Genomic DNA, 25,529 nt, shown 5'->3' on the forward strand with positions numbered 1-25,529 from the left:
CACACACACACACACACACACACACACACATGCGCGTAATATATATGTATATATAAATATATATATATAGTACTAAACCAGTACTGTATTAACCATAGTCCATTCTTTTTCAATTACAATTGTTATATATGTTACTATGTAATTATACTTTTCTTATGCATACATTTTAATTTTAATTTCTAGTAGGGTGTGCGTGCTATTCTTTGATGTGATTATCAATAAATATCAGCTATAGGATAAAATTGTAAAACAAGGACATCAATGATACTTTACTGACCAGTGGCATTCTTTATTTTACTTTTGCAGATGGAAGCCACTCTTGGCCTTGAAGGTTTTATGTTCTTTTTTTTTTGTAACAAGTTAGAATTTTATTGAAAAGCAAAATGTGGACAGCATATCTCCCTAAGATAGTTCTTCTGTCGAAGGAGATATTTACAAGTAATGGAAGGAATAGACATTTATGTAGTACCATACTACTAGTCCTATATAGCTTCCTGGCACTGTGCTAAGTACTTTTTTATAAATGTTTTTTTTTCCCCTCAAAGTACTAGGTATGGAATCACAAAGACCAGGGTTCAAATCTAGCCTCGGGAATTTGCTAGCTATATGATCCTGGGCAAGTCACTTAATCTATACTATATTTGCCTCAATTGTAAAATGGGTATAATAATAGCATTTATATCTCAGAGTTGTGAATATCAAATGCTATATTTCTAAAATTATTAGCACAGTCCCTGGCACAGAGAAGGGGCTATTTGAATATTACTATTATCGTTATTATCTTCATAGCAATCTTGTATGGTAGGTGCTATTATTATCCCCATTTTATAGTTGAGGAAACTGGCAAATAAAGGTTAGGTGACTTGCCCAGAACCCTACATCTAGTATGTGTCTGAGGTCACATTAGAACTCAGGTCTTACCACTTTATGAGATGCAAAAACATATTGAATTAAATTTAAAATACACAACTCGTCATCATGTTAATAATAGCTGACATTTATAGAGCGCTTTCAAAGTAATTGTACCAACCTTAATTATACAGTGATTTATAGATGGAAGCTGCTAGGATCTCCCAGGGTTTTGGCATTGCTAGGAGAGAAGTGACAGAATAATGAGTGTGGGGTCATTTTAATTGTACAGCTTAAACTTTATATTGTTCAGCTCCAGCTTACCTATTTCTGTCAAGGGGGCCATCAATCATTATATAGAAAGTATGGTGTCATGAAAAGGGACCCAGACCGAAAGTCAGGAATGAGCCTCCGAAGCTCTGCTGTGTGACCTTGAACAAATCACTGAAACTCTTTGAGCCTCATTTTCCTTGGTTTTATCTCACAGGATTCCTTTTAAGATCAAATATGTAAATGAGAGTGATTAATACATGTCTCAGTGATTTGTAAAGTATGAAGCAAAAATGCTTAGTGATGTTATCATTATTATCATTATTGCTGCCCATCCTTTCAAGCTTACCTCAACTTCCATCTCTTCTGTAGCACTTTCCTGTAAATGACCTACTCTTTCTTACTTCTCTATCCAATCAGTCATGTCATTTTTACCTTCCTACATTCTCATCTACTTCTCCTTCTCTCCATTAACAATGCCATCACCCTGGTGTGACTCTTATCACATTAGACTTCAACAATTACACTACCTTACTGGTTGGTCTTCCTGCTTCAAGTCTCCTCCTTTACTAATCTGTCCTCCATTCAGGCTTCAAATTTATATTCCTAAAAACATAATTTAATCATATCAACCCCAACCTAGTCAGTAAACTCCAATGGCTTTATATTACTTTCAGAATCAAACATAAAATTCTGTTTGGTTTTCAAATCCCTTTATAACCTCCCCTCTTCCCACCTTTCTTAGTTTTTTTATTTTAATTTTTAATTTATGGAATAAAACAAGCATTTCTATAACATAGTAAAATAAGGAGAGGATTATGCATGAAACTACAAATTCACTTTGCACAGCTTGTTCTTTCTTTCAAATATACAACAAAGTTATCATGTAAATTTATTTTTCCCTTCTTTTTCTCTTCCCTTCCCCCTATCCCTCCCACTTGACATGGCTACCATTAGACACAAATAGGCACCCCCCATATATACTTATATATACATATATATTTATATATATATATGTGTATATGTATAGAAATAGGTATACATATGTGTACATATGTATACGTAATTGTTCTATACATGCTTCTATTTATCAGTTCTTTCTTTTCCAGTTTTAATGCACCTTATTCATTCCCACATATTCTGTGATACAGTGATACCGGCCTCCTTGCTATTCCTAAAAGAAGACATTCCATCTCCCAACTCCCATGATTTTCTCTGGATGTCTCCCATTCCTAAAACTCTCTTCCTTCTCACCTCTACCTCCTTAGTTCCATGGCTTCCTTCAAGTCTCAGCTGAGGTCTTATGTTTCCCAATCTTTAATCTTGGTGCCTTTCCCTCTGAAGAAAACATTTAAGATCCCTGTTTTGTCCTGTATATGTTATATTTGTACATAACTGTATTTGTTTGCGTGTTGCCTCCCCCATTAGACTGTGGGCTTTTTGAGAGTGAGGTCTGATTTTTGTTGTTATTGTTGCTGGTGGTGTGTCTTTCTTTGTATACCCAGCATTAAGCAGAGTGCCAGCTTGGCACACAGTAGGTCCTTGATAAATGCTAGCTGATGATTCACTGAGTAGATTGATTTCTGTGTTCGCATTTATAATCGAATTTAATATGGTCTTAACATTTTTCTGAGATACTTCTTTCAAGAGAGGCTTTACAAGCTATGTTTTGCTTTTTCAAGTTAAGTGCTTTTTTTCCTCTATGAAATAAACAGTAAACACAGAAATAGCCAACTCCCTTAGCCTGTCTCAAGTCAGACATCTTTATCTGTAAAGTGGAGAAAATAATAACACCTGCCTCACAAGGTTACATGAAGATCAAATGAGATAATACATCGAAGGCTGTTTGCAAATATTAAAGCACCGTATAAATATTTTTGTTGTTATCTTGTGTTGTTCACATGGCGTGATAGATAAAGAGCAGGTCTGAGATCCAGAATGAGCTGAATTCATATCCTGCCTCTGACATTCACAGGCTTTGAGACCCTGATCAAGCCATCTCAATCCTCAGCACTGTAGGCAACCTGCAAAGACTTTAATTTCCAGAGAAAGTAATGAACTGCATTAGCGGAGGGACTTTACTTATTCTAGAATATTTTTCAATCTTGATATCACAGGTCTAGTTCTTATCTGTCTTTACTTTGATTATCTGATCCTTACAGCCAGCTGTGTTACTGAATACAATTTGTCTCTAGTAACAATCAGTTGAGAAAGCCAGCTTACTTTCTTGTCATATTTTCATCACATGTACACTCATATACCTGTGTACATGTAGAGCATGTTAATAAAACAATGATAATTTTTCGAGTAATGTTAAGGATTGATAACTATTGATGGCCACTTGATTGCCTTGGGAAGGTATTGATATAATATGTGAGTCCCCCCGCACTCTCCCCAACACATATACATTTGGCATTTTCTCTCCTCTGGATTTTCTTGGGGGGAAAATGATTCTTCAATGAATGACTATATAATACCTGAATTAATTAATAGATTTTTTTGTTATTGGCCAATCTGAGTTTTTAAAAGGTGAAGAAATTTAGTTTTGTTGAGTTAAAAGGCATGCAACAAAGGTTATGAGGAGAAAATTAGTACCTCATGAGCCAGGAACAACAACCCTCTTCTTATAGAAAAAATAATATTTTTGTGCTATATTTAGCTAATTTTACTTCCAGGCCTGGTAAGTAGCCAAAACTTTGTCTTGCAGCATGTTTCCTAAACTTTCATTTGTGCACATATTTCAGATCATTTCCCCAAATCAGAGAGTTGTAAAGGACATCCAAGTTTCTCTAGTCTAACCCATACCTCACCAGTGGCCTCTGTAAGTGGTCACTCAAACTCCCTTTGAAGATGCCCAGTTATAGGAACCTATTACCTTGACTGGCAGCCCAGCGTACTCTGGGACAGCTCTAAATGTTAGCAAGCGTTGTCTTACATCAAGATGAAATCTTCCTCTCTGAAACTTTCTGCTCTCTGGGGCCAAGCGGGATAAGCCTAATCTTTCTTTTTCATGGCAACCTTTCAATACATGAAGACAGCTATTTGTATTTTATTAACTTGAGACTTTCCCTAAGTACATATTAAAAACTACAAGATTATGAATTATGACTCAAAGAGTTATTTTATTGATGATTTCATTAATTGCCACCATAGTCGTCTTTGTCTTATGACATGAAGTATATTTCCCTTACTTCATTTTTGTCACTATATTTCATTAGGACATGTTTCTTCCTTGCTCCAAGCTGCTGAGCTCTGTAACTGAGTTCAAACAAGAGTCTGAGAAGAATATATACACAGACATATATGTATGCATATATAATACATCACATATCTATACACTTAAGCAGTAAAACCATGTATTGATTAGACACTTTTTAAACATTTTCATTTGCGAGGATGCTTGCAAAAATGTTAAGGAAATTTCTATATGTCATACTGAGAAATTATATGGCACTTTAAAATTCCATTTATAATAATGTTCACCCAGAGCTTTTCAACATAATGGTTGCCCTCCTCTAAATAGTCTCAAACTCATCAATGTCCTTCCCAAACTGGGATACCCATAGTGTGTAAATACTCTGAATGTTATTGGGGAAAAAAAAAGGATCTCCCTTTTTGCATCTGTCATAGCCTTATTTGATTTTAACATATATGTGGGAGACACCTGATTTGAAGGAAGCCTTTGAGGTTGCATTCTTTTTCGGAGTCAAATGTATTTATCAGTAAACAATGACATATTATAGCCCAGTATCCTAGGAAATGGATTCTGAGTTCTAATGAGAAGAGAACCAAAGTGGTTGCATTGTGGTATGAAGCTGCCCAGGAGGTAGCATGGTGGCCTACATTTGGACAATAGATCTGGACACCTATCAGAACCCAGAGTTGCGAAGAGATGAGTAGAATAGTTAACAACATTAGAGCTGGTTGGGAAGTGGCATGGTAGTCTAATTCTGGGCATGATAAGGAGAAAGCTCACCTATCATGAGTCCACAATTCTGAGAGATGAATGAGAGGAGGAGGAGAATAGAGACTACATAATTTAGAGCTGACTGAGAAGGATCGTGGAGGCCTAGATCTGAGCAACATAAGGCAAAAGCTTATTTTCTGGAATAAATAATGTTATTCCTTCCCACTTCCCTTTCAAAATTCTTTTGAAAAGGCACATCTTTTTATTCTTCCAAGATCATGGAGTTTCATGATTCATAGAACAAATAATAGAACGTTTGTTGGGGCAGCCAGGTAGCACAGTGGACATTTGACACTTAATTAGCTGTGTGACCCTGGGTAAGTCATTTAACCCCATTGCCTACCACCCCCAAAAAATTGTCAAGAATACACTGGATTTTAAAAATATTTCTTGTTTTGATCACTGAAAATACACTGTGGTTTCCCAAAATGCCTTTCAGCATCATCTCTTCTATTCAAACCTGGTTCCAGCTTATTGTTTATCTACACAATCAGTCTCTAAGATATGTATTTTACACTAAGTTGACCCTCTGTCCATTCAGCGCTATAAGTAACATTTTTTTTCATCTACTTCATTTTCAGGGTATTATTGAATAGATCAGGTTTTGTCTTTGCTTTTTTTATTTGGTACTAAGGATTTCACTGGGGAAGATTTGTATGTTTCCAAGGATCAGTGTAATTAGCACAGTCATCTGTAAATATGAACATTTGCTGGACCTCACTTTCAAGAGGCAATCCCTCCTTTTTTAGAATCTGCCTAAGACATCTTCCTTGACAGGGACGAGCTTCTTTGGGGAGCACACAACTCAAAAGGAACACATGCTAGTTTTCTTATCACTGTAAAATCATAATGGTCTAGCCATTTGTTAGTATAACCTCAATGAAAACATGAGAAAGGAACAGGCAGAGATTAACTTCCATTTTATACCATTATGTCTCTATATTCAAATAAGTGACTGAGGTAAAGATCCAACAATATCTGATATTTTTAAATTAATAAATACATTTGACTCAGTAAAACAAAATGCGGCATCGAAGACTTTCCTCAAACTAGTCGTTTCTCTGGGTGTCAAATTTAACGTCTCAGATTTGGGAGGCACCAACATATTGGTTGAACCACCCAACCACTTCCAGTAACAGACAAGTTACAAATTTTTATTTTATCCCTTTTCATTGTTATAAGCTTTAATTGTTAGGAAGGTCCTTATACCAAGATGAAATCCATATCCCTGTTAGTTCTGCTGAATTCACCCAAGCCACACTCATTCCCTTTCCTATATGAATTTGGTCAGCGTGAGTTCTCTTCCCTTTTTTTTTCTTTCATCTTCTTTTTTTATCCATTCATATCTTTATTTACATGCATTATGATGCATTGATAATATAGTTCATTCAGCCAGTCCTCAAATGTTGTTATAGTTGGCTTATTTACTATTTCAACAACCCCATCTAAAACTAAGAGATGCCCTGATTTATGATAACCTTAGTTGAGCTCTAATTCAAGACATCATTTCAGAATTGTGCATTTACTTATATACTAAAATTATTTAAATGAATTATTACTGTATGTTTTAAGTTTGCATTGAAGTGCCTACTGCCAATTCAGAGTAAAAAAAAGTCAGTAAGATGGATATCAAAAATAACATTAATGAGCTGCTAAAGCTAAAATTACAGGAACTTATGAAATTGGTTAAACATAAAAACCATTAAACTGTTTACTGAAGCTTCACAGATATACTGCAGCTAATGAGCATTTCTGCTATTTAAATAAGCCCAAATTGAACACACATTACATGGATACATAATTAGTCATGGCAGTCAAACACACATAGACTCACTTTTAAAGCTTTATTTAGGGAATCTTTTCCATTTGATTTGTTTTGTTAATTAAAAAATTTTAGTCGCTATTTTAATAATATTGTTGTTGTTTTTGCCTGTGATGTAATTTACTACCAGTTTTCCATTTGTTTTTATACATACTTTAAATGTGGCAAAGGGGGATTATATATTAAAGAGTTTTTGCTTATCTCCATTTTTGTAATTTTTAGTTCCATTGGTAACAACATTCTGAACATTCCTTTTAATTCCTTTGTTGATTCATACATAGGAAATAACGTGTTAGCACCATACAGTTTAAATGTTTCCACCATTCATGATAATTATTAAAAAATTATCTATGAGGGAGGTAGCTAGGTGGCACAGCGGATAGAGCTCCAGCCTTGTAGTCAGGAGAACCTGAGTTCAAATCTGACCTCAGACACTTCACACTTACTAGCTGGATGACCCTGGGCAAGTCACCTAACCCCCATTGCCTCACCAGAAAGCAAAAACAAACAAGCAAAAAAAAAAAAAAGAAATATATAAAAAAATTATTTATGAGACCCTAACTATGCTTAGAAGTATAATGGCATTTTACAAATCCCATTAAGAAATTATCCTTGCCTTCCAGGAGTTAACAATGTAAAATAATGAAAGAAATTAATGTAAAATATTTGAAACTTATATAGGCAACATGAAGTATTAATAAAATACCTCAGTTCTCCATACTTTCCAATCAATCTTCCATGTAGTTGACAGCTGGTTTTTCCCCCACTAAAGTGCAATTCTGACTGTGTTAGTAACCTACTAAATAAAATTCAATTGATCTCCATTACGTCTAGGATAAAATATAAGCAGAATGGTAGGTTTCACTATGGAACCCCAGGTAACCCTGTTCTTAGTGTTTCAGGGACCCAAGTTACACTGCAAAAACAATGGATCACACTCATAGTCTAATGGGAAAGAGTGAAAGTCCAAGATTCACCTTAATTCTGCCCTCAAAGGCTTAGTTATAAAGCACATATGAATAGCTTGTTATTAAGCTCCTAATTAGAATGGATGGTAGAGAGAGGGAGAGGAAGAGAAGGAAAGAGAGAGAAAGGGAGGAAGAGAAAGAGGCTGACAGAGAGATACCAAGACACAGAGACAGAGAGGGTGAAGAGCCAGAACCAGAGAAAACCAAGGAAATAGAGAGATGGGGTAGAAACACAGAGACAGAGACAGAGAGACAGAAAGAGAGAGGAAGGAAGAGAGAAGTTTATGATAAAATAACATCTGAAAAATACTTGGCAAAGCTTAAATGTGATATATAATATATGAATGTTATATGTAAATGCTAGCTATTATTATTATTATTATATTATTATTATACAGAATAACTAGACCCATAAAACACAGTTTATAACAGAATAAAGGTGTATGCCAGTCATACCCTGATTAAGTGATAAGAATAGATCAGTTTATGATTCACCACCAGTCTCAGCAGTCAACATATCTTGTCCATTTCCCTCCTTTTGACTTTTTTCCCATGTGACCTATGAAAAGGAAAAACAAAACAAAAAACAAAAATCTTGCATCTTTGGCTCTGGTTTGGACTGCAATGCCAGCTGTGGCTGGCCACCACACCAGCTCCAGGTCTTTGCCTGTCTGTTAGCCTCTAGCAATTCATCCTGGGCTATAGAAGGAAGAGTAGTGCCCTCTCTTTTCATTTTCTTTTCCTTTTTTGAGTCACATTCCTGTCCTAATACCCTGAGACATTACTTTGTCAGAGGTTTATGAAAATCCAAGCCATCCTGTACCATCTCTGTGGCTTTATATTATATTATATTATCTCCATACCTGGAATGACTTCGATCCTCACTTCTGCCTCTTCAAATCTGTTTCCTTCGAATATCAACTCTACTGCCACTTTCTATATCAAATTTTTACTGATCTTCCAGTTTCTAGTGCCCTGTCCTTGTCCCTAATCACCTCCTATTTATTTTGAATATATATCGTATACACTTCTATATGTACATTTTAAAAATTTTCTAGTAGATTATTATTGATTTTGTTAAACACGTCCCAGTTACATTTTAAGCACTTGGGAGTTTTATAAGCTACGAGTTGGACACTTCTAGTGTAGAGTAGTCTCAGAATTGAAACTCTCTCCACAGATGAAGATTGACAGTTCAACCCATCTGGAAATTATAGTCTTACAGTGTTCCCTGGGCCGCTGAGAGGTTGAATAACTTCTCCATGGTCTCACAGGCCCTAAAATGTGCAAGTTTTTAGGTCATTGGCTGTTAAATATTTCTTTGTGTCCCCAGCACTTAACACAGTGTCTGGCACAAGTCCTTAATAAATGCTTTATGATTGATAATCAATGCAGATTTGCTCTCTAAGTACCTAAGATGTGTAAGGCAACTTATTAACTGCCTTGGAAGAGTTAACAACTAATTAAGGAAGAAAATATGGAAAAATAAAATTAACCAAAAAATGCACCATACCATAAGCACTCAAAGAGTTCAGATTGTAAAACCAGAGGAGGAGGAAATGAGCACAGACTGGTGGTGTGGTTAGGGAAAGTTTTGTTGAGGAGATAGGTTTGAAAGAGGAGGCTTCATCAGCCAAAGAAAGGAAGGTAGCATTGTGTAGAGGTCTCAGTGTTCAGAAAGCTTGGGGCCAGATTGTGTCTGTGATGCACACCAGCTGAGCGACCCTGACCTCTTAGTGCCGCAGAAAACTCTCCAAGACCCCCACTTGTAGGAATGGACCTAAACTTGCTTTAGTCATAGAGAAAGTTTTTCATATTGACCACTTTATATTTTGGAAGACAGTGTGGCATATTATAGATATGACTGTGAAGGTAGACTTGTACAGGGATCCTCACCATTCTCACAGGTTTTTGTTATTGTGGCTGTTGTTTTTTATTTCTTCTTCTTGGTCTACCTTTTCCAGAATATCAGTTTGATTCTCCACTTTATTTTGCCTCCGTAATTGGAGAGAGGGGCAAAAAAAAGGCCAAAAAACGATTGCATAGCTTTAAAATAAAACAAAACAAAACAAAAATGCTGCAATCTGTTCTCCCATAGGAAAAGTTAATGTGTAGTTCTCAGGATTAAAAAAAATTATAACTTATAAGTTTTAAGTTGTGCCCAATGTTGAGCCCTATAACTTATTAATGATCCAAAAGGAACAGGGTTAATGTGTCTTTGTTATGATTACTGATGGGTTGTTTTTGGAGAATCATTCTATACTCATATACTAAAAATACAACAAATCTGACATTCATTTATAAATACTGAGAAATATACTTGTCATATGCTAGCAGGTTTCTCTTTTACATATATGACAGCAGGGCTACATCAGTTTAATTGACCTTGGCAATCTGCATCTGCTAGTGATGTGTCCCGAGGGATAGTTTCTGCAATTTTAAGCTGCGGCTTTTATTGAAGAACTTAGGTGTCACAATACAATTAGGCCTTGGAAAGAAAGAAAAAAAAATAGTTCATGCATTACATTAGGACTGAATAAAAGGTCCTAGTCTTAAAAATTAAATCATTATTATTGTAAAGCTACCTTACTATGTCTTCATTTTTATAATAACAAGTTCTAAAACAATAGTAATTAAAATAAGCGAAAGGGAGAAAGCTTGAATCTTAGCCCTCCAGTGTACATTAAGAAAGACAGAGATCTTTTAAAGACTGCCTAAAAACTCTGTTGAATATGTGGGTTGAATCATTAGTATTACATTTGGGGAGACTGTAATGTTGGCTTCCCTTTCTGCTTTCATTTCTGTCCAACTCTTAGTCCCTCAAATTTTATACAGTCACCTGAAATGTAATAAAGTTTCTATGGGAAGACTCATCTTCCTGATGATTACCAGCTATCTATTTTGTGTATACTCTTTAGATAAGTGTGTAAACTGTATGTGACTCCTAATAACATTTCACTTAATACTTCATAAGAAACAGCAAGCAGTTATTTGATTTATAAATGTAAATAGAAATATTTTAAGCCATTTGTGTTTTCATTACTTCTAAGTTGGTTAATATTGGGAAAGAAGATATGCCATTGAGTTTCATTTGCATGTATGCCAACCTGAGCACACAAAAAGAACCATGGCAGAGTTGCAGAAGGTGCCAACAATGATAGTCAAAGTGATTAAATGATCAAGAGATTATTAAAGGGCATTCTCAAGAGAATAGATTTAAAAAGAAAAAAAGGTACAGAAAGATGAAGGCTAAAAAGGGAAGTAATTGAACAGGTTCAAAAACGGTTTAGAGAAATCCATAAGGTATAGATCCATGGTGAATTGCAAAGGGAAACTAAGGAAATTGGAAGCAATAGCCTTTACCTTTACATATTACTGTCATAGAAGACACCTTGCTTCACCATTGGTGCCTGGGTGTCACTGTTTGAATACCAAGTATATATGAATCTAACTCAATGAATCATTTCTTATATTTATACTAACAACTCACACTTATATTTACATTGTGCTTCACACAATTTACAAAACACATTCATAAAATAAATCCAAATCAATAATGACTTTATTATCATTTCCATCTTAGAGATGGGGATAACTGAGTCTCAGAAAAAGTCAAGTTACATGACTAGTAAGTGACAGGACTTAAACACAGGTCTTCTGACTCCCAGTCTAGTGATTATTTTGGCACACCAGGCTGTCTCCTTGGTTTTATAAGCAGCAGTTGTGCCTACTCTTTTCAAATATTTCCTTCAGGGAAATGCTTTGAAGATAAAATACCAGATCCTGTTATTGGTATAAGATGTTCTGTGTTATTATTGGCATAAGGCATTATGTGTGTGTCATTATGAAAGGGAATTGAAATGTGAACATTGAAATAGACTGCTTTGCTTTTGATTCTTTTTTGTTCCCCATGAGATGAAGCAATAAATGCATAAGAGACTTGAATCCTTGAAACAGATCTGAATGAAAAATGAAAATATCATTTTCAGAAGATGACAGGGCTCTCATTTTCTCTAGCCACTCTCTCCTCCACCCCTTGGCCTTGCTATCTGACTTCTGCCCCCTACCAATCTACTCAAAATGATCTCAAATGGCAGGGATAGCCATCAAATCCAGTGGCTGTTTCTAAGTCCTCATCCTCCTTGACCTCTCTATAGAACTTGACTCTATTGACTAAAACTTCGTACTGGATGTTCTTTTCTCCCTTGTCTTCAGACATACTACACTTGCCTAGTTCATATACTGTTTCTTTAATGGCGCTTTGTTTTCTCTCCTTACGTCTCCTTGCCCTCCTCCCAACCTCTCCATGTAAGTGCTGCCCAAGAGTTTCCCCTTGACCCTCTTCTTTTGTCTCTAGACTCTCTTGACATTTTTGCTCCCTCCCATGGCTTTAACTTCTACTCTAGGTAGTTGGCTCCAGAATCTATAGCCCAGCCTTGATGTCCCTGTTCCAATTCTCTGACTCACATTTCTAGCCATCTTTTGGACATCTCCACCTGAAGTTCCACTATCATTTCAAAATCAAGATGTCCAAAACTAAACCTGTTATTTTTCCCTTCAATCTGTTATTCCTTCAGATTTTACTGTTTCTCTATTCACTACCTTTTCACCTAGTGTCTCATTCAAGATCTTCTGATTATTGTTTACTCTTTGTCATCTCATATCCAATCACTTAAAAAGTCCTAAAGATGCTATATGTGCAAGGTCTATTTCAGTGTCTTATACTATAGTCCTACCACCAATATCCTAGTACTAGCTTCATTTCAACCACCTGGAATATTATACTACCCTCCTAATACGTCTTTATAGCCACATTATAGTCCCCTTTCAGCCACCCATATTTATACATAGATTTGGTCATGACTCTTCCTCTGTTCAATAACATGTTCTTGTTATTCAGTCATTTCAGACACTTCATGACTCCATTTTGGGGTTTTCTTGGTAAAGATGCCGGAGTAGTTTGCCATGTTCTTCTCCAGGGGATTAAGGCCAACAGCAATTAAGTGACTTGCCCAGGGTCACACAGCTAATATGTGTCTGAGGTTATATTTGAACTCAGAAAGATAAAACTTCCTGATTCCAAGCTCAGTACTCTATCTGCTATGCTATCCACCTGCCCCTGCTCTAAAAGAGTGATTCCCTTATGGCTTACTGAGTAATTCCTTTGCCTGATATTCAAGAATTTCCAATTCAATTAAATTCAACAAATTTTTATTAAGCATTTATTCCAATCACCTGATACCACCCTATTTCTCTGGTCTCTTCTTTAGTTACTCCCCTACTTACATTCTACACAGGTGCAAAGCAAATTAATGTCTGCCAACTATGTCCAATGACTCATTGCCTTTGTTTCTTTCCTCATATTCCTCATTCTTAGAATTTTCTACCTTTACCTGTTGAATTCTTACTCATCTTCTAGAGCAAAACTTCCACGGCTCTTCTGCAATGCATTCTCAGATCCCTCCCTATCGGAAAAAGCTTCTGTCATTGACCACCAACAGCTCTTTTGTTTTGCACCTCTCTCTTTTCTTTTTTTATAATGATGTGTATTATAGATAACTATGTTTGTGTCTTATACTCTTACAAGGTTTTAATCTCTGTGAGGACTGGAAGAGTGCCATAATTCTTTGTATCCAGCATTAAGCATAATGCTCTACAAATAACTGCTTAATTAAAACGATAACCACTGTTTTCCCAATGAATCTAAATTACATTCCAGAAGATAGATTTTATGTTTAAGTTGTATATATGTGGCAACTTCATTTTTTAATATATTAGAGTTTTTTGTTGTGGTTTATGTGAAAATCAGCATTTTGAATTTAATCCTTAATTATGGATTTAATTATTGAAATTGTTCAGTAATAGTATGAGACAACTGTGATTATTAAGAGTAGATTGCATTGAATAACCATGGATCCCTTGAGGCTGGTTGGCTCTTTTGGAGGTTATTGCCCATAACAAAAACTCACTCACTCTTAGCAAATTGTGAAAATAATTTGTTATGGAATGCAGATCAAGTAATTTATATATTTTAAGATATGATCAGATGAGTCCTAAAGGTAAATTAAGTCTATTCAAATGTTACATACGAATACAACTTTTTTAAGAGTATGGTTTCAGGAAACGTGATAGAGTTGGAGCCAAAAACCTGAAAATATTTAAACCATACTACTTACCCATGTGACCTTGAGCAATATTCATTACTTCTCTTGAGTACAGTTTCTTACTTTGAGGAATTTTTTAAATTGGGGAGAGGGGTTTGAATAAATTGCCTCTGCCCATCCCTTTCAACTTTAGACCTATAATTCTATAACTATTACTTCTATGGCTAAACATGGCTTTTTAATACTCTCTAAGATTATGCTAAGTTCTTGTCATCATGAGACATACTATTTTGTTACTCTTCTTAAATGATTTGAGCAGTTAGATGGCACAGTGGATAGAGTACCAGCCCTGGAGTCAGAAGGACCTGAGTTCAAATCTGGCCTCAGATACTTACTAGCTAGCTGTATGACCTTGAGCAAGTCACTTAGCCCTGTTTGCCTTAGTTCCTCATCTGTAAAATGAACTGGAAAAAGAAATAGCAAGCCATTCCAGTATCTTTGCCAAGAAAACCCAAAATGGGGTCATGGAGAGTAGGACATGACTGAAAGAAGAACAAAAATTAAAGAACTTAGGAAATACACTTGAAAGAATGTAAATCCAATTTCTTAAATTTAATGCTATGAGTTTATTTAATAAGCATATCAAACCCCTTGAATTTAATTCAATCCAACATTTCCTAACTATTGAAATTCTACATTATTTTTTTTTCCAAATAAGCTGCCACTAAGTCAGGTCCACTCTTTCCTATATATGTGCAATTAAAATTTTGAACTAGAATGAGTAAAAATTATAATTAAGCCCTCTATGAGAGATGAATAGATAATAAGTCATAACTAAGACCAATGATGAAAATAAAATGGTGCTAAGTATCATAATTTATTTTGATACTTAGTTTTCCTTGATTCTCAGATCAAAGACAGCCCCTCCCTCTCACCTCACTGACCCTCTTCATCAGTGAAATGGAGATAATGAGTGTAAGAACTAAATTTATGGGGTTCTCATAGAACTGAAATGAGAAAAAGTATGCACAATGATTTGCATGCTTTAAAGTGTCTTGCATCTAAAACTGAAGGAAAGTAACTTGGAGGTTATCTAGCCTGACTTACCTTATTTTACACATGAGGAAACTGAGGTCTAGGAGCATTTGAATTCCCCTAGTGCACACAGGTAGTAAATGACTGAGACATGATTTGAATATAGGTCCTCACACTCAAAGGCAGAATTTTTTTTCAAGGAACCACACCACTTTCCTGTCACTGCTGTAATCTCACCAATAGAAGATAGCTGGGTAGTATAGTGGATGAAGTGCTGCACTCAGGATGATTTTGATTTAAAAATTTGCCAAACATTTACTTCCTGTGTGTGACATTGGGCAAGTCACTTAACCTCTGAAAGCCTTATCAGTAAGGTTCCAAGTTCCTTATCAGTAAAGACGGGAATAATAATAGCACTTAGCACTCAAGGTTGTAGCAAGGAGCTAATAGAGATTGAATTCCTCCCCAGGCTACACTCCTACCCCTGCTTGGAATTTTCTTTACCATGCCATGGTAACTCTAGAAGCTCACTTCAACCCTGGGCTTCATAGATTAAAAGTACCCACCTTACCTGTGGTCTTTCCCTCCAATTGGCCATTTCCTCCTAGAACCGCCATTTTAAGAAGGGCGCAAAGGCCAACCAAATCTTTATTCCTTTCTAGGTCATGCTTTCTGACTGTTTAGATTTGATGTACCATGTCCCCTTACAGAGGGTGCTATCATCTCCCCCGCCCAATGCCAATCTGCCCACACACACACAAACCTGTCTCCTTTCCTCTTTATTCACATCTCTCCTCTCATATTAGCAGGGCTTTCCCCTTATTCTTCTCTGGGTTCTTCTATATTATTTAATTGATATTTTAAAATTACTTCCTTACTTCAGGCTTCCATTTCCAATCTGAATTCTCTTTAGTTTTTTTTTCACTAAAGAATCAAGCCTTCTTTTCTTTTCTTTTCTCTTCCATTTATGAAAACTTGAAACATGTTAGAACCTAATAAAATAGCAAATAGTTTTTAACTAGTTACACAGAAGTTTCCCCACATTGTAGTCATAATATCTATGTATGTTTATTTTTTCTTCTCTTTTTTGAGAGGTAGATACAAACTAAACACAGTAACAGAGTAATTTTCCAAATGATATTTCAAAGGGGTCCTAATTCTCTTGAATGGTTGAGGAAGTACAAAATAGTTTCATAATATTTAAGAATTTTTTGAAACATATGCAAGTTATTGTTATTGAGGATGTAGTTCTTAGCCTGTTTTCTTCATCATACTCAAATAACAAAAATATCATCAGATCTTATATGATGGAAAAATCTGCAACTTAAATTTCAGAGTTTTAAATGACAAGTCATAATTTCTGTTAGCACAAAGCTGTTTTTAATAAGTGCAATATTACATGTCAATACAACCAAAAGCTTGCTTAGTAAATACTCACATTCAAATTTCCTAATCTGGAAAGCAGAATGGATAGAGAGCTAGTTTGGAAACCAGGAAGATGTGACTTCAAGTCTTACCTCTGACAGAGTGACCAGGCAATTTACTTAACCTCTAAGTGATCTAGGCAATTTTCTAATATTATAAATGACAGAATGCCTACCAACATTAGCAGAATGAGTTTTCTACCCAGGAGTTCCCTACACGAGTGAAATCATATGTTCAGTCCCTGTACCAAATGTAACACAAAAAAAACCCTTCAGGGTTCTTCATTAATTCATTCATTTGTATTCAGTTTTCCTATTATGCCATCTTAATATATATTGCCTTCTAGTTTTTCTTTTTTTTTCTTTTTTTACACTTTGAATAGATTCAAGAAGATCTTTCTAGGTTTCTTTGTACTCTTTAAATTTGTAGGTTCTTCCTAGAATTATATTAATCCATTTCATTAACATAACACTCAATTATTAAGTACCTATTATGTGTCAGCTCCAATACTAGTTACTGGGCCTACAGATAAAAGTAATCAAAGAGTAGTTACTGTATTCTCAGGCAGCTTACCTTCTTTTACACTGAATTTGGCTAGTCAATTATTTATTAGTGGCTTCCAGGTTTTGGCAATTACTAATTATTCTACTATGAAAATCTTAGAAAAAGTACCTATTCTAGGGGCAGCTAGGTGGCTCAGTGAATAGAGCTCTGGCACTGGAGTCAGGAGGACCTGAGTTCAAATCCAGCTTCAGACACTTAACACTTACTAGCTGTGTGACCCTGGGCAAGTCAGTTAATCCCAATCACCTCACCAAAAAGCAAAAAAAAAAAAAGCACCTACTCTGTTTTTGATAAGGCTTTCAAGTTTTATTCTCAACAAGAGAAGTATGAGGTGAATAAAATGATAATAATAAGATCAATAATAATACCTAACTATTATATAGCACCTACTGTGGACCAATCACTATACACTTTTCAAATATTATCTCATTTTATCCTCACAACTTTCCTGGGAGGTTGGTGCTAATATTATCCCCATTTTACATTTGAGGAAAAAGAAGCAAACAGAGGTTAAGTGTTGTATCCAAGGTCGTTCAGCTATGAAGTGTCTGAAGCTAGATTTGAAGTCAAATCTTTCTGATGACAGCCCCAGGGCTCTACACTCCTTAGCTGCCCTTTAAGGATCAAAAACACTTTTTTTATACTTTTAGAGACTATTACACATAAAAACAGTTATAACCCACTAGATAAAGCCCTGTACTGTTAGGCAGATCTGGAATCTAGTCATATAGCTCAAGGAGCTATTAACTGTGTGATCTTGGAAAAACCATTTGCCTTGTTTATATCTGTTTCCTTATGCTCATCTAGGGCTAGATCATCTCTAAGACCTCATATGACATAGCCTCGTTGCTCATCAGGGAAGGCAGAGAAAAGAGTCAAAGATAATTACAATGTTGTGAACTAGGTTAATGAAAGGATGGTGGTGCCTTCAACAGAAATAAGGATGTTTGAAGGATGGATGGATTTTGAGGGAAATATAATGAGTTCCATTGCAGTAGGCCTTCTAGTCTAAACCAACTGTGAACAGGAATTATAATTATTTCACACCCAATAATAAGGAGTCATTTAGTTTTTCCTCGAAGTTCTCTAATGAGAGAGAACCATTATCTCTTATTACTACTATTCTATTTTGGAATTCCAACTCTGATTATTGTGAAGTTTTTCTTTACATTAGGACAACATTTGCCCCTTTACAATGTCTGTTTAATACTCCTAGTTCTGTCCTGTAGAGTGAAGCCGAATAAGTCTGATCCCTCTTCCACATAGATAGTGCTTCAAATACTGGAAAACATATATTTGTATTATCAATATATCATGGTGACCATTCACTGTTGATTGTCTCCGCTTGTTTACAGTAAAAGAAGCCATGAATCCTATCAAGTTTAACCGATGGGGTCTTCCAGACATAGATCCAGAGACTATGCAAACCAGTGAACCATGGGTATTTGCAGGTGGTGACGTTGGTGGCTTGGCTAATACTACAGTAGAGTCAGTGAATGATGGCAAGCAGGCTTCTTGGTATATGCATGAATACATTCAGGTATGTCTACCTTTTTAGTTTCAATTGACATTCATTTGACAGTTATTCATGTATCGTTGCTATTAAATATAAGACAAAGGATTTCTGTGACACATCTTATATATGGGAAATGTCTGCTATGGGATGAGATGGAGGAATGTGCCTCCATATTTGAGTGGATTTGCTGATGTGGTATCCAGGGATTAATGGCAGACATAGAATTAGAGGCCACAAGTCTCCTTGCTTGATCTTATCTAATTGAAACATCTGTCTGTCTATCTGTTGTCTATCTATTTGTCTATTTTTATCAATAAGTTAGATAAAGATAGAGAAGCTGTGTTAATCAAATATTCATACAAAGCAAAGCTGGAAGAATAATTCAGTGAATCAATATTCAAAATAATCTCAACAGGTAAGAAAGCTGAAACCAAATCAATAGATGAAATTTAACAGGAATAAATTTAAAATTCTTCCTTTAGCTTTAAAAATCAGTTAGACAAGTATTGAATAGGAAAGGCCTAGTTTAGCAGAAGTTTATTTGGAAAATATCAACATGTTTTAATTGACCATAAGCTTAATAAAACTCAGTACTAACAAATTGTTATGTGTAAGATACAAAATCTTAGCAAGAGGGTAGTATCTAGTCATAGAAGTGATGATTCTGATCTGTTCTTTTTAAGTCAGATTCACTTTTGACATTTGCTACCTATGTGCCATTAAGCAAGTCATACGATGATTAGTTCAAGGAATTAGGAATCTTTAACCTATAGAAGTGAAGACAAAGGGAAGACAATCATTCTCTTCAATTATTTGGAGTATCACTATCTATAAGAAGGAATAGCCTTCTCATGTTTCTCTGAATATCAGAGCTAAGACAAACAGGAAAAAGAGATACAAATTTCAGTTTAATTTTAAACTAACAGTAAGATGAGTTGATTTTGGGATAGTGACAGATTGACCATCCAATTGACCATCCCTTAGGTATTATGAAGAGATTTAATTTCACTGAATGGGAAATTAGGTCAATAGATTAAACTTCTAATTCTAAAATTCTATATGTGGAAGATAAACACATTCTTTTTATTGATTTGACTTTTTAAAAATTATTTAATACATCACAACTTCTCATGCCGTTGATTCCCTCCATGACTTCCACTCTTCAGCTCTCAGAACTTCTCTCACCTTTATTCCCCCAAAAAAATCTTTTAGGATTTGAGGGGATAGTTTATCACTAAAAGTTCAGCCCCACCAATTCTACAGTCAACACAAGCTCCACAGAATTTGACAAAGGGAAATACTTGAGGAATAAGAAGGCTTTCTACTCAGCTCACGGGCATTAATCTCCTGATATTCTTGGTTACATCAAGAAAAATGCTGCAAAAGAAAATTCGGAGTTACTGAATCAGCTAAGTGAAGTAGGTTGCATGAAGTAAATTCCCAATGTGGCACTTGAATCAATTCTAAATCAAACAAATTATTTCTGCATTCCTGACAGTGTTATGTACAAAGTACTAAACAGAGTAAAAAGTATTCATGAGCAAAGACAGTGAAAGAAGTAACACGTAAAAGGACAGACAATTAAGTACATTTATGTGCATTGCTCTACCATATATAGTTTAGTAATGAGTCAACTGAATAAGAAAAAGGTCAAAGATGTGAGTTTGGAAGATAAACCTCTTTTAAAATGTTTCCACAGCAACATGTTTTTACAACTTAAATACTTTTTGTTCATCACCATCTCATCTGAAGGTTTTCTTTTTCTTTTTCTTTCTTTAATGAATTATGTCTATAAGCTCCAATTAACTGGAACCTAAATAATGAATTAGGATATGGTTAATTCACTTGCAGTCTAAATAATGCTAGTTTGTCATCACCACATACAATTTTATAGTTTGTGCATCTTGCTTATTGATGCCTTGTTGCAAAGATTTGCAATTTATTTAAAATAATTAGCATTCTATGCATTCACTAATAGACTTTGGACACTGATGGAGATGTTGCACAAGAAGACTATTATCACATAGAAAAGATAGTTTCATTATTTTATGATCATTTAAAGTGAGGGAAATCAATATAAAGAAAGCTTGTAAGAGGGAAAACAAATGGACAAAATATGGAAAAGATCTGCAGAATTTTGTGGGGGGTTTGTTTGTAGTGAACTCTTCACCATCAAGGATGGTGTAGATACTATTCTTGAACTCTAATGTCACCATCCTGAAAGACCTATAAATGGATATGATACTGAATAAACCAAACATAGGAAAGGCAGCTGAGTTATACAAAATGTACATAAAGGAGATCCATATAGGAGAAGACTAATTTTCAAGCCTGGTGATACTATTCCCAAAATATCTGAGGGAAAAAAATACCAAAGATATGAGAAAAAAATCTCATTATTAATGAAAAAGTCACCTCAAAATCGCCAAAATATCTACCTATCCCTATTTCCAATTTCCTTGCCTTTTCTATCTCTCAGTATTTTCCCTATCCCTTTCCCTATCTCTGTCTTTATTCTGAGAGTAATCTACATATTCATTTAGAACTTGATGGTGAAGATAAAAGAAGGATACCTGAAGGGCTTAATCTGCAGTATTCCACAGTAAACCATATTGTTACCATCACAAAAGTTATAGAAAATATATGGTCTCAATATGCTTGTTGCTAAGGTCTCCAGAGGTGGCCCACCCAACTTAATGGAGACTTTTCTTAACCTTTCTTGCATCTTATAGAATTGATATAAGAACATAGATAAGAGTCATACAAGATGGGCAGACGTGGTGGGATGACTAACTACACTGTGTTTTGTTTTGTTTTGCTTTTTGGTGAGGCAGTTGGGGTCAAGGGACTTGCCCAGGGTCACACAGCTAATAAATGTCAAGTATCTGAGACCAGATTTGAGCTCAGGTCCTGCTGACTCTAAGACCGCAGCTCTATCCACTGCTGCCCCTAGCTGCCCCAACCAGCTGCATTGTGAAGGGAACATGCTTGTCAGTGAAATTTCTGATCTTTTTGAGTATTGAAGTGATAGGTTATGATATAACCTATCAATGAGTGGAAGTAGTTTGCTCTACTTTGAGGGCTAATTAATCCACACAGTATAGCATGGATTCATACATGCCACCAGTGCAATTGTATAGTTAGAATTGCTTTGTCAATGTACCTTCCACGTCAATAAGCTTGTTTGAATTAGGACATTCATTAAGACATTTGGATTATCTTCACAGCTGGGTAGCTAGGCTCTCTCTTAACTGTATTGGCAAGTTTCCCTTGTCAATGTTTTCCCCATTTACTGTTCATCATTCTTTCATGTTAAGGTAGTTCTACTGTCTTTCCTCACTTAGAGGACTCAAGTGAACTTAGTTTAATTATTTATAAGAACATTAGTGGAGTCCACATCTTCTACTAGGCATCATATTTACTGATAGACTTTTGGGGAAGCTTTAAACAACAAATGCTGACAATGTACTCCAGATGAATGTATGTGTTTAAATGATTGAATATTAAAATCATGGTTTTTAGTAAATAGCAGCAAATTACCTTGTAAAGAACATATTCCGTTACCCAGATCTCGTGAGTTAATTTTTTCAAGAAATACTTTGTGGCTGCAATGCGCCTAGCACTATGTAGATAATGGGGTAAGGAGTCGGGGAGAGAGATGATGAAAAGAAGCAAATGGTATGGCCCCTGTGTTGAAGGATGTTATAGTAAGATAAAAGATAACTTAGTAAATCATTATAGAATAATACAATGAAATTTATAATAAAAAGTTGAACAATATTATAGAGACCAAAATTTATAATGATAAAAGCTGAAGATGTTTAGGAAGAAGGCTGCTCAATGGTGGCTGGGATTATAAGAATTCTTGGCAGAGATGAATTTGAAATGACCCTTATAGAATATCTATTCTTTGAATGGGGGGATAATATTAGCAGAAAAACAAGCAATTGAGTGAAATGGCAATATGAGGGGTTATAGATTGTAGTGAAAGTTACGGATGGATTGACAACATCTGATAAATTAGATACAATGATACTATAGAGGATGTGAAGATAAGGAATTTAAATTTATTTCATAGACAGTAGAGATTATTTGAAAGATGCAGATTTTTATAACTTTGCTATGAGTTACTATAATTTCTCTTATCTGTGGAAGTGCACATATCTTATAAATTTTTACAAGCAGGTATAATAAATTTATTGAAATAAAAATTTTCATCCTATGATCTCTTTTTTCTTTGCCTTATGGATTAAAAAAATTCACATATCGATTGATGCAACCTGCTCTTCAAAGTATTCTTAAATTTTGGTCCTTCTTTAAAGATCTTTGAGAGAGAATTGATATGATAAAAATGATGTTTAAAGATTAGTGTGGTGTAATTTTGGAAAGATTTTGAAAAAAAATAAAAGATTAGAGGCAGAAAGACCAGACTGGAAGCTATCTGTATTAATCTACATATGAGGAAACTAGGCTGTGGATTAAGGCAGTGGAAGTGGAAGGCATCAATCTAAAATAGATATTGAAAGGAAAAATGCTAGATTAGACTTAGGATACAAAATATAAGAAACATTAAAACCATAGGGCCATGTTGGTGCCTTATTAGACGTGGAAAAATAGTGAAGAATTCTTTTAGGAGGAAAGATATGTTTTGGTCATGTTAAGTTTAATAATGATAGTTAATACATAAAACACTATAAGGTTTATGAGGTACTTAACACAGAGTTGGGTTGCAGTTAGTACAAGCATTGTGCCCATTTTACAGATGAGGAAATTGAGGTCTAGAGAGGTTAAGCAATTTGTCCAGAATTATAGAGGTAATAAGTGGCAAAAACAAGCTAGGATTCAAACATGTCTTTTGTGATTTTAAATCAAACTAATATTAATATTAATAAGAGCTAACATTAATATAGCACTTATAGTTCATAGAACTATATGTGTGTGTGTGTGTGTGTGTGTGTGTGTGTAAAATGTCATTTGATCAAATGTTCATTCCACTACAGTACATTGACAAGACATCACTGGCAAAGACATTTGAATGGAAGTCTTCTGAAAAAAGACTCTACTCATGCTTTTGTATAAGCTGTTCCATAGGCTTATTTAGACTGTACTTCCTCCACATCTCCACATCTTATATCCTTAATTCCCTTCAAGATACAACTCAAGTATATTACACACAAAAATTTTTCTCATTCCCATAATTGTTAGTGCTTTCTTCCTTCTGAAAATAGTTTTGTAATTTCTCTTCTTTGTACATTTTATATCCCCCAGTAGAGTCCTGGACCTGGAGTCAGGAAGCCCAGAATTCAAATCTGGTCTCATACACTAGCTCTATAATCTTGAGCAAGTCACTTATCCCCTGTTTGCCTCAGTGTCCTTGTGTGTAAAAAGGGGATAATAATAGCAACTACCTCCCCATGTTGTTGTGAAGATCATGTATGATATATTTGTAAAGTGCTTGGTACAGTGCCTGGCACATAATAGCATTATGTAAATGCTAGGTTGTATGTTGTTGTTGTTGTTATATTTATTGAGGGAAAGACATTGTTTTGTTTTTGTCTTTATGTTCCTAGTAGCTAGCACAATGCCTTAAAACGTTCTTTGGACCATGTATGTTACTTGATCAATATAAGGAGCTCCCAGTGAGAAACATCCTCTATCAAAACAGCTCAGCACCTTCTCTGTGATACATTGTCTTTAAAATTGTCTGGGGAACTGAAACTTTCAGTGACTTATGGAGGATCACACAGCCAGGATACATCAGAAGATGAACTTAAACTCAGATCTTCCTTGATATGAAGCCAGCTTTGTCTCCACTAAGCCCCAGTGTCTCTCATATAGTTGACATGTAACAAGGGTTTATTGAATTCATTTGAATTAAAGAACAAAAGACAAAAAGTCTAAGCCTTGTAGGGTGCCCAAATTAGATGGCAAGAAGAAGAGGAAGATCCAGGCAAAGGCAACACAGAGAATGGTCAGGAAGGCAAGAAGAGATCCAGTCTGGGACATGGTCAAAGAAGCAAAAGGAAGAAAGAAAATTTAAAGGAAGATGAGAATGATGGAAATGTCAAGTTCTGCAGAACTATCAGGAAGAATCAGATCAGATGTAAAGCTTTATTGAGGAGCAAGTTACCAACCTCATTGTGTTCAGGAATATAAATGGATAGTTTTGAATGAGAAGAGTCAGGGAATTTCAACAAGTTAGAAAATCCAGGTATGATCTGGAATAGTGTGTGAATGAAATAAATTTGGGTAAGCAAAACTTATGGAATTGAATTTCATTATCAAAATGTATCTGTGCTTGGCAACTGATTGACTGTGGAAAAAAGAAAATCGAAATATGTGAAAAAATTACATAGAAAAATTGAACTTCAAATCTATAATACATAGTCACTAGACTCTTTATTCTCATACTGTAAATGGAAAAAGTAGAAGTGCTTCTGATGTTAATAGTGGAACCAGACAACAGGTTTATGTGAAAGATAAGGACTGTGGTGTCAGCAACATTAATTAGACAATATTTTAGTGGGAGCCAGACTTCCAATTATACATGACCTAGAGCAAATGGCAGATCCAGAAATAGATGAAATGATTTTTAAAAATCACACTTGTGATTCCATCTGTATAAGGAGCTGATAATGAGGAACTTTCTTTACCAGTGCACATTGGGACTTTCTGTACCTACCACCTGCAGCCTTGTAGAGTTGCCTGGGGCAGGAACTGGTGGTTGTTGTCATTGTAGCCCTTTCTTTGTATCCCTGGGACCTAACACAGGTCCTGGCACTTAGTAGATGCTTAAAGAATGTTTATTGCATGACAAACTTGCTCTGAGTTACACAACTAGTATGGGTCAGAGGTAAACCTTTAAGCCAAGCCTTCCTAACTTTCTTAGCTCTCTATGTAGTACACCATGCTGTGTATAGAGATTCATTGGATAATATGATTCCAAATTTGAAAAGAATCTAAGTGGTGGACTGTGAATCTCTTCTACAAGAATCTCTTTGCAGAGATA

General features: G+C 35.3%; 1 protein-coding gene across 2 annotated transcripts in view; it reads left to right on the forward strand.

Moving 5' to 3' along the window:
- The window catches only part of DPYD (dihydropyrimidine dehydrogenase), a 1,011,926-nt gene that overhangs the window by 487,096 nt on the left and 499,301 nt on the right, over positions 1–25,529 (forward strand). For both annotated transcript variants that reach the window (XM_020999593.2, XM_078155001.1), the window contains exon 12: positions 18,360–18,544. In XM_020999593.2, the coding sequence (XP_020855252.1) occupies positions 18,360–18,544 (185 nt within the window). The remainder of the gene's footprint in view (positions 1–18,359; positions 18,545–25,529) is intronic.

The sequence above is a fragment of the Phascolarctos cinereus genome, unplaced genomic scaffold, assembly GCF_003287225.1.
Source record: "Phascolarctos cinereus isolate Bilbo 61053 unplaced genomic scaffold, phaCin_HiC Scaffold_5;HRSCAF=322, whole genome shotgun sequence".
Taxonomy (NCBI): Eukaryota; Metazoa; Chordata; class Mammalia; order Diprotodontia; family Phascolarctidae; genus Phascolarctos; species Phascolarctos cinereus.